The sequence below is a fragment of the Neodiprion virginianus genome, chromosome 3, assembly GCF_021901495.1.
Source record: "Neodiprion virginianus isolate iyNeoVirg1 chromosome 3, iyNeoVirg1.1, whole genome shotgun sequence".
NCBI classification, from domain to species: Eukaryota; Metazoa; Arthropoda; class Insecta; order Hymenoptera; family Diprionidae; genus Neodiprion; species Neodiprion virginianus.
This window is the reverse complement of record NC_060879.1, coordinates 28,113,746-28,124,261: the sequence shown is the minus strand read 5'-3', so window position 1 is coordinate 28,124,261 and position 10,516 is coordinate 28,113,746. Positions and strand designations below refer to the sequence as shown.

Below are 10,516 nucleotides of genomic sequence, written 5' to 3'. Positions count from 1 at the left end.
CTTCTTCTTCGTGTATGAAAAACAATTAACCTCGATAAAATAGATAACGTAGGTCTAAAAATTCTTTTAAAAAATGCTCGGTACCGTTGATGCAATCAAGCGTAACTTGATAATTCCACCGCGATTTGTTCCCTACATGGAAAAGCATCGCATTTACGAACTCTTCCACGTAAGCAAAGTTACAATTTATGTACATAAATTATGTACAAGCAAACTGTGAAGGGGTTGTATGTCTAATAATTCTCGATGGCAATGGTTAATTACACCTTCGATTACACCGATAATTTTTTTAAAATCGAATTAAATAAAGCACTGTTGATAAATCGGTTGAATGCATGTGATAAATGACAGGAACTCGCAACAGAGCTACTAATAAAAAGGCCAGATGATCATATCAGCTATCTGAAGCAATGTATTCAGCATGCCGCACTGAATCGGGATGTCCCTAGAATAATCGTACTTGCCCCACCGGACTTTGGTAACAATATTCGCTCAACAGAATTATGACAAATTTTTGTAAAGAGACAATAGCCAATTGAAATGATTTTTATCTGTACAATTAATTACTTTTCTATCATTCAACAGCAACTGCATATGTAAGTATTTCAACTATATTATAGACTCGAAATGTTCGAAAATGACATAAACTTCAGTAACAGAATCTACAAGAAAGTTCAACGAGATTGAAAATTATATGGATACAGAATACAGAATATTCGAAAATAAATTTTAGGGCGTTACGGATTATTTACTTCACCACTGTGAATGGATCTGCGATTAATTGATGGTTAATCTAATATCCAGATAAGATGCGCCTCGCCGAAGCATTACAAGAGGAGCTCGGCGTCCGGCCCATAACCATTAGTGACATTCATCAAGTTACGTCAACGGTAAATTTTTTAAATTTGTACTTACTGTATATTCGCAATGATGTAATACATTAATGAATTTTCATAGTATTTTTTTTTTCACCTTAATACTTCTATGTCATTATTCAATTGTACTTTTAGTGCATGCATCTCAGTTGTGCCGACGCCGAAGATTTCGCGCGGAATTTGAAGAAAATACTTCGAACTGGGATGCTGAATGATTCCGGCTGGACTCTCGTAGGTAAGATGAACTATGTTTACACAATAAAATCAGGTATATTGAAACAGTACTATATATACTAACGTAATTCTGTTCTACCGCACGTGTAACAGATGTACCGAGGACGAAAGCGGAGGCTCAAGCTTTTCAGCGTATCGGTATTATCCCCACACACGTCTTACAGATCAACCCTACTGGGTCATTAGGTACATTGTCATACAATTAGCTGTTACGATATTTCGTATCACTTTTCATATTTTAACTTTTAAATCACAACCAACTTCTTGTTCTAGACTGCAGAGAAAATGGTGACATGGTAACTGACTTCCAGGTGTCCAAGCAGAGCCGTAGCGTTCATTATTTAACCCCGGAGCAACGCGCGTACGAAAAACACCTTCGTGGTCTACAAATCGCGTACTCAGACTCGTTGATTGTTAGTATTCAACGTAGATAATGTTCGGTCAAAATTTAAAAGCTTCCTTACAGGAAGTTGACGTTGGAGACCGAAGTATTGAAGAGCTAGCAAAGGACTGCGCTATCCTAGCGAAAATGAGGAAACACTGTGGGGCACCATCGATTTTTCGGGTAGCTATTATCGGTTCTCGAGGGTCCGGCAGTCGTACTGTCGCTAGACACCTTTGCCAACGGTTTCATCTTGTCCATGGTGAGAACAGCTTGACTTTTTCCACAATGTTGTACGTTCCTTGTAACTGTGTGTATTATTCATCGAAAGATAAATTCGATTGTAAGAACTGTTTGAGATGATTCCCTTTTAGTTGATTTTGAAAAAATCCTGCAGCAGGCACGTATGCAGGACTCGCCGTTAGGTAAAACTCTGAGAATGATCGAACACGCCTGGGGCAAGAGACCCACGCCTGAAACCAGGGTGCAAGTTATTGAAGTATGTTATGCATTGTTATTACTGTATTAACAGTGACTGTGTCAGTTTCTTTGCACGTCAAATTTCATTCTACTATTGTATACGAAAAATAGTGTCATTTACGAAGTAAACGCGATTATGTGCAGAAATATATTCTTGACTACGAGTGCATGAAACGCGGCTGGGTATTGACCGGGTATCCCATCAACGAGCAGGATTTCCGACTACTTGACATGTTGGCTACACCGCCAAATCGGTAGGCATAATATTCCCACTAAGTAATGATTTAAGTTTTAACAAATTGCCGATATGCTCAAGGCGACGTATTCTCCTTTCTTAGTCAAAACAGACTGCTGCGTCAAACGAAATTCATAATTTGAAATAGAATTATTTGTTATACGATGAGCTTTGATTTGTCTGATTATATCCTCTCATACCGGAAAATTCATCAGGGTCATATTTTTGGACGTTGACTCTTTCACATGCAAACAGAGGCTACTTGGACGTCGTGTTAACATGTACACTGGTAGCAAACACAATCTAACATCCGACAATTCTATTGAAGAAAAAATCGACCAGTTAGCCGCACATCCGGAAGACTATCGTAGCAACGTAGAACGACAGGTAATACCGGAAACCTCTATTCACGGATCGATAAATTCACTGCGAAAATATTCTATCACACAACTGTTTCTGGTCAATCTTCTCTGATCCTTTCTTGATTCTATAGATCAAAGAGTACGAAGATAACGTAACAGCCATGATGAATTATGCGGGAGCTTCGGCGACCATCATCGACGGGTCTGGTTCAGCGTCAACCGTACGTGAATTGACAGAGGCCTGTTTGATGAGACCTGCTCCATGTGCTCCACCCAGAGTTCCAGCTCGAGCCCGAGATATCAACGCGGAGGACATCGAGTTTGACCCCGACGATGAAATAGATCCTCGAGTATTCGACGGCATCCGATTTCCAGAAGCGAAAGTGTCTTTAATTTAGTGATTTAATCGACTACCGCACAAATATCTTGGTTCGATTTCATCTAATTTTGATTTCGTTTTTCCACTACAAAATTTTTTTGTCAGACCATATGCCAATTTGCGTTTTGCGACCCAATGGGTGAAGCAGTCCGCAAGACGTACACTTGACGAGAACTCGTGTAAAGCGGTTTCTGATTTCGTTCAGCTAAAGCATTTAGGATTTCTGGAGTTACTTGAAGTCTTCCAATTACTCGCAATGTCATTTGAAATGTCTTCCAGTTTTTAATTCGTCAAGTACGTTCAATCCATTGCAAACTGGTAAATCTCTGGCGTATGAACATAATTAAATATGTATCCTATGACGTGTACTTATAATAAATTACGAGAGCGGAATCAGTTGTTCCTCTATAGTGCTACATTTGCAGTTTAACAGAATGCTTCACGTAAAATAATTGAGGGAAACAATGAACATCTTCGATTTTAATCTTGATATTAACTTGTACGAGCTACATTTCGACACTCCCTCGCTTTGGGGCGGCGTAGGGAACTTCCCTCGTTTGATGCTCCCCTGACATTCCAGGCATCCGAACCTCGCCACGTCACTTACCGCAACGCGTTGCGTGGCGGTGAGGGTGTCAAACGTCACGCGGCAGCATCGACGTCGACCTAGAATCGTCGATCGTCGACGGGGTTGCGAGGAGTCGTCGACAAGGGTGAAACACCCCTTGGAGCTGACGTAACAACACGTCAGCGATTTCGGTGGCGCCTAGCCCACGGCAATCATCAACGCGTAGAAGTAGCAGCCGGTTTCATGTGCTCTAACGTTACTTGTTTTATTCTTCCCTAGCGCAGGGTCGTTATAAATTGACCTAAATACTTTTCGCCGTTTCCCCGGCATTTGCAAGCGAACTCTTACAAGTTTTTCAATCTTTGAATTAGCGATATAAAATAATATATGCAATCACGAACACCGTTTGCAGGACTTTATGCAAACACTGATTAACGTTTTATTTAAATCACGAATTTCAAACACAATAAGCATAATTACGAATATATTTTTGAGCTTGCAGGTAACTTCTTGTTAATTCAAGTATCTTGTGTCCAATTCTAGTCGAAGGTCTGAGCGCTTTCGATGTCGAAATTACTAACATGGCATCCTGATACAAAAGGCGACCCGAAGCTTGGAAAAATTTATGGAAAGGTAACGATGCGACGCGCACGCTACCCGGAGGGCACCAGCCCCAGGATGGCATCATTTTCAAGAGGCTTCGTGCACCGAACTCGTCCTCGTCCACCAGCCGCGCGTTATGAAATCTTGGTGCGGAAATATGCTTCGCGTTTGAGGCAATTAACGGAGTTAGCAGAAGTGTTGCGTGGGAGCTCATTTTCCTCCTGGAATTCTGAAAGAGAAATCCAATGTTTCCGTACTTCAAGTTAAAACTCAAATTTTCAATCACACTCACGTATTCGATGCTGATGAATTATTTGCCAAGCATAAACTTGATCATGGGTGTTAGAATATTTTGTATCCAATCAACAGTGCAAAAATCAGCATCAGGAATGGTGAATATTAATGGGACATATTATGTTTGTAAAGAAATATTGAAATCTACAATTATGACCGGACGTGAGAAAGATAGGCAATAAAGATAGAGGGAATGAAGGGAAAATACTATTACATTTTACAACAGCAACAAGAAGCTGTGAGGATTTGTTTCTACTGCCAGGATTCAGGGGAATCGATCTGGCTTTACTTCGTCCCTCCCAGAATATACACGTAACCAGCGTTCGTACCCGCCATGCAACCCTGATCTGGAAATATGCCCCTTGTTTGAAGGACTTGATGCAGATGTACTTCGAATCTCCGCGGTTATGGCATGATCTGAAACACACATCGTTATCTTCTTCTTCGAGATATTTACATTTTCATGTGAGAAAATCACGAGTTAATTGTGTGTTTAATTGAGCTTAGCTTTAGCTGTTTTCACAGCTTACCCTCACGATATACACGTGCACAGATAAATGGATACGGTATTTCAATTCATCACGGTCGCCAACTTTTTTTATGGACAGGGGAATAATGAGCTGTAATTTGTAATTCGAAATATGAGGAACCAGCCACGTGCGGTCACAGATACTTGTGCTAGGAAAGCAGAATGAAAGAGGATGTTCGTACTGTATGTATGTATCTCCTTCCTGTTTCCGGTGCGACATTTCCTGGCTCACAGCGATACTGTTGGTTAAAGAACCACGAGGAAACAGGAAGTTCGGGTTCAGGGATATAGACTCCGGTGGAGGTCTTTTCCGAGGTTTCTGTATGACTGAAGAAGTTGGAATGAAGATTGGTGCGAGGACAGCATGACCGTAATGTGTGCTGTATCCAGCTGCGGTGTACTGTACACGCCGTTTCCGCAATATGCAATTTATGCAGACATTTGACCGTAATCGATCCGTATTGTAAATGATATGTGTGTACAGCAGAGAAGCAACACGTGGAGTTTTTTTGAAAATCTGCCAGGATCTTAGCAGTTCAATGGAGCCTCCTTTCATTGGTGTTGCTTCATCTTCATGGAAACCTGTTATCAGATGGCATTCGCTGGTTTTAAGATTTCTTATTTTTATACCTATAATAATAATACTGGTGCTAAGTCGTCGATTATTTTCACCGTCACACATGGCATATACCACGATTTCAAGTGGCTACAATAGAGGTGGCGATTCCCAAGTTTTACTCACCGGATTTCTTGAGACAAAACTCGAAAGCATTCGAGACTTTACTCTCGGGCACGGGAAATAATTATCTAAATCTTTATCTTGCTTTGAATATGACAGAGAAAAATGCCGGTCAATGGAAACAGCTGTTCGATATTTCAGACCAGCACGGATTTGTTATAATTGATTAATAATTATTGATAAAGGAACTGAAAAACTTTATTAACTTTATAGGAATGTAATCTGTAATCAACACCAAAGAAATTGGTACGGAAATGGACTATCCTGTATTGTAACATTACATCGGTTTTCGAGACGTTGAGTTCGATATTGACTCCAAGTTGTTTGTACATTTGATGTGAGAAACATTTTAAAAATTTTTTTGCTATATAATATAAGAAATTCATTTTCCATTCGAACGCTGTCTACATTTTCGAAAAACGGATGAAGTTTGTTTTGGTATTTTGGTAGGTCGGAATGTTCGTTGTCGGAATTATACGAGTATTTGCAACACTTGGGTAGATCATTGACTTGTTCACATTCGGTGCTTCTATCTTTCGTAGCATTTCTTAGATCCTGATATTTTAGCGTGCTTCTCATTTTCCTACCGTTTCACTCTAGTCGATAATATGAAAAGCTGAAACCCGGTTCGCGCTAAGAAAAATCCATAGAATTCCTCGAAGCATTCCTCGAGTCCTGGTAATCGGGGATGCTTCTCGCCTTCGCACTCATCTAGTTGGCAGCTGAACAGACAGCAAGGACTCGCTTGGTCGAACCTGGTAATGTTAGTAGTTATTCCATAGGTCAGTTTGAGCAAATGAAACGTGTATCCTTTCAACTTCTCACATCCTGTTCTTCAATAACAATCTACCCTTTGGGGTTCGTTCGGAAAGCCCAAGGCGTAGCTATTGGTAAAGATCCCCTGAAAATAGTAGCTGGTGGCCCCACTTTGCAAGGACCCTAAAATCCTGTGCGAATTTCTCGGCGTTTCTTGGTCCCTGATAACTAAGTATGTTACTTGACTCCGCGTCCTTCCAAACGCTCGTAGCACATACTTGTACGGTCCTGGGTGAAGGTGAAGTGGAAGGCAGTTGTTCTTGCCGGGGAGATCCTTCGAAGGGTTTCTCGCGTCCTGTTAAACAGGGCACGATACTCGTCTTGACGATCCTTTCTCGTAGATGTGGTCGCGTCGGTTGACCCGGGCAAAGCCATCCTGCCGCACAGGCGAACTACCCTGTTCCTCAAGTCCTGGTAGTTCAGTCTACGATCTGGTTGGCGTCCTGGCGACCAGCATTGTTCACCTAGGCTCGATCGAACTCCGCTACATTCATTCCCTGCAGTTCCATCCTTCATTGTAGTTCTTGATCCCTGTTACTTTAACGTACAGTTTGTTTTGATGCGCCCCCTGAGCGCGCTAGGTTGCGAGGCAACGCCCAACTCAAGAATGAGCCCTCATATTTAATTCAAAAACGGGAGGATATGAAAGGTCGGTCGGACTTCTCGAGTCCTGATAAAGTAGCGTTCCATTCTCGACAACGTGGCTTAAGGGTGTAAGTATATACGTGGTGGTCACCTGCATTGCGGAGTTTCATTCACCACGCCTGTGCCAGCTACAACACAACCGGCCATCTAACGCATGTCCTTCGCTACGGTCCTTGGATCCTGGTAGTAAAATCTTCGTTTCGTTTTGATGTCCGTTTAACTCAAGCAATCGATAGTTGTTTCCTTATTTTTCGTCTATTTGTATCTTTTCGTCTACCAAGTTATCCACGCATGATGAAACCCGCTACGTTCGTTATACTTTGAAGAGCAAATATCTCAGTCTCACCGCTTACGATTGTTCCATGATGTATGGATTTGATCGTGTAAAAAAAAAAAAAAATGAACCGTTTAATAAAATGTTACGATGAATTTTTAATGACGTCTACGTCGCAAAGAGATGGTCCGCAAGCACCCAGATGGACCGATGGACGAAAGAAAAGTAATCGATGATTGTTATCTACGGTATATATGAATAACATATTTTTCCTCACCATTTCAATATTTAATTACAACCATGTTCGATATTTCTCTTTTAACTATGTTTTCCCGCCTGTTTTGTACGAGTATCCTGTTTTCCTGAGTCAATGAAAGTGGTGACGCTTTAAAGCTTATTCGCCAGGCTTTCATAGCGGGGAAAAGGACGGATGGCATACAGGAAAGTCATGGTGTCCTGGTCCAACGAATGTTTCCGACGCCCGTTTCTTGACGAATGACGGGACGTTGACGATCGGTTTTCCACTTGGACTTCCGTCACCAGCTTCGCCAGCTGACAGCTCAATTTTATAGTTGTTAATGCTGCAGGTAGCTTTGAATTTCCGTATACCTATATGCACCACGGAAAAATGCTGAAATATCCACCCCATGTATTCCTGGTCACGAAAAATTTGCTGCCGACTCTTTTGCACGTGCCAAGCAGCCTAAGTAAACTGCAACTCCTAGAACCAGAGAAAATGCGTTTTCCTAATCATAGTACCCTGGTGCAGCCCAGATTACTAGGGGGTAAATATCCTCCTTGATGCAAGGAGTGCAGTAAGCGCGATTGATAAGATTTTCGTCGTAGCGAATGAATATTACTGTTTCACCAATGTTTCATAATTGTGATAAAACACGTGTCATAAACTAATCAAAGGTCATCACAAATTGGACACGACCCACAAGTTTGTCGGACCGATAAATAGTTTGTTACAAAATAAAGGCACAATAATTACTGATCACATTTCTAACTAATGATGTTTGGATAACACGCGCATTTTCGCAACGTTCTTATGTTTGGGTGAACGAGAAGGACGCGAGATAACGTTACGAAAGAAAGGTTTTGGAGTTTCCCCAGCAGTCTCTCGTATTAATGATATTAACCCTCTTTGGGTGCTGGAAACGAACATGCGGGAACTATAAGGCGTAGAGAAGCTTCGCGGCGGCAGCTACCCTTGTTCGTATTGATCCGAGGCGTCTTAGAACCCCTGCCGAAGACAGAGTGGCTACCTCTTGGATTCACCCGTGGTCGACACACCTGCAGGTTGACAATACAGAGTAATTAGCCGATCGCCTCATGGTCATTGGCACAATAAGGTTACTATAGAAAATCGCAAGAGGTTCAAGTCACAGAATCATGTTGTTCAACTAACAGGTATATTTATATAGTCAGTGTCGATTATCAATTCCGGTAGTCAATTCGTCAAGTTTCATTAAGGTTGAAATCCATCCACGCACTCGACAGTGGATGTTGGTATTGGGTTCACTCCCCACTACAGAAAGGTTTCATTCAATCAACTCCGAGGCAAGTTTGAAACCATAAAGGACTCGTACAGCGGTAGATCGTGCAAACTCTAACAACCGCAACAGCTACAGCGTTATGCCAAATCGAGCTTCAAAGCACGAGCTCGCTTTTGGAACAGGGAAGTACGCTTGGGGCGGAAGCATTTCTCCCATAGTTTGTGAGACACTTTATAACGACCCGTTCGCCTACCTGGCTTTAGGGGTCCTAGTACAGCGGTCGACCAGGCCGATGGTGGAGGTGCGGAAATACGCGTGTGTCCTTCACGGACATGGGTGTCTGGGACGGGCGGGTGACGTCCGGACATTCGAACGGCGCCTTGGCATCACATGGGCCGCGTTCCGGACAAGTTAAATTAACACGCATGCAGATTTCGGAATTGTTTTCGTTGTATCCGTCGGTGCTAATGGCAGGGCACTTAGAGCCTCGATTCGGACGAATCAAACGGTGGGACAACAGGCGAACAGAAACTCGTAGTCGGTCTAGTTTTAGGAGCATTCGGCGCCTGCGTCGCGACGCCCATATTGGACCAACCCTTGCGTACCGAGATCCTGGGTTATATTGAAATTCTCCAGGGATAAACCAGAGGAGCTGCGATAAGACACGCCCACAAATTTGTCCACAACAGTGTCGAGACAAACGGTTTTTGGTTTTCAACTTTCGCTAATTTCCTGTACGGTATGAGGAACTTCACTTGTATCAAGAATCGAAGTCCCTAAAAATTGGAATCAGAATCACGATCCACTTAATCTTTTGTCGGAAAAATTGCAGTTCTTTTGGTTCTGTGCGTTTACGTACCTACGTCACGAAAGTTTTCGTTCACGAGGAATTGAATTTTTTATTACCTTCCACTTTCTTCGGGCAGATCGCGAAAATGTTGCTTATTTACTTGCAAATATTCGTTGATAATACTCGTTAAATTGAAATTAAAAAACACATGGCATTCGGTGGACGCGTTTCAACTATCCCCGAGATGTGAAAATCACGATAATCACATTTTACCCAAGTTTTTACGTCCGGATTCCGTCGAAGTACAATAATTAATAACCCCTCTCCGAGTAAAATCGGGAAATGAGCTTTTAATTACTTAGACGCGAGCCCGGATCCTGCATAAGAACCATAGAGTGTTGACTCGCGGTCCATATACACATAATCACGGCATGCCTATCCACTCGAAAATAACTGACACGAAACTAATTAATTCCGGGCGTAGCGCATAATTCACGTCACGGATGCAGATGCAGCCTGCATACCTCGAGTGTACGATGTGCAACATTGTGAATGACGTTGGTACACCGCAAGCACGAAGCTGTGGTGGAAAAGGGTAGGTTCTCGGAAAGCTGCGATCTCGACTCGACTGCACCTCGGTGTTGCAATTCGTATCCTAGGAATGTTTGCGTGTGTAATGTGCGGGTACATATTATAGGTATACGAACGCAACGTTTTCGTGTGCATTTCGTTTGCATTCCCCGGTAGCTTCAGGGTTTAACGCGGTAGTCGTAGCGCAGTCGAGTATTACACATACAACTTGTGCAGAAATG

At 42.3% G+C, this 10,516-nt stretch overlaps 1 protein-coding gene and 1 long non-coding RNA gene across 2 annotated transcripts; one reads left to right on the top strand and one right to left on the bottom strand.

Moving 5' to 3' along the window:
- Nucleotides 1–73: 73 nt before the first annotated feature.
- Nucleotides 74–2,966, top strand: LOC124299628 (adenylate kinase 8). Its single transcript, XM_046752893.1, has 11 exons — nucleotides 74–169; nucleotides 352–478; nucleotides 805–890; nucleotides 1,011–1,110; nucleotides 1,383–1,522; nucleotides 1,576–1,753; nucleotides 1,866–1,933; nucleotides 2,013–2,030; nucleotides 2,083–2,225; nucleotides 2,422–2,593; nucleotides 2,700–2,966. The coding sequence occupies exons 1-11, from the start codon at nucleotides 74–76 to the stop codon at nucleotides 2,964–2,966; spliced, it is 1,395 nt and encodes a 464-aa protein (XP_046608849.1).
- A 991-nt stretch (nucleotides 2,967–3,957) lies between these two features.
- Nucleotides 3,958–8,645, bottom strand: LOC124301175 (uncharacterized). Its single transcript, XR_006907419.1, has 3 exons — nucleotides 8,558–8,645; nucleotides 4,627–8,136; nucleotides 3,958–4,347 (listed from the first exon to the last, which is right to left on the bottom strand). It is a non-coding gene; the product is annotated as an uncharacterized LOC124301175 (long non-coding RNA).
- Between the last annotated feature and the right edge of the window lie 1,871 nt (nucleotides 8,646–10,516).

Excerpts from the sequence above, each read along its gene's own strand:
- LOC124299628 (XM_046752893.1), top strand. The coding sequence starts at position 74 with ATGCTCGGTACCGTTGATGCAATCAAGCGTAACTTGATAATTCCACCG. Across the intron at positions 170-351 it reads GCATTTACGAACTCTTCCAC|GAACTCGCAACAGAGCTACT; the intron begins GTAAGCAAAGTT and ends GATAAATGACAG. Across the intron at positions 2,226-2,421 it reads TTGGCTACACCGCCAAATCG|GGTCATATTTTTGGACGTTG; the intron begins GTAGGCATAATA and ends AAAATTCATCAG.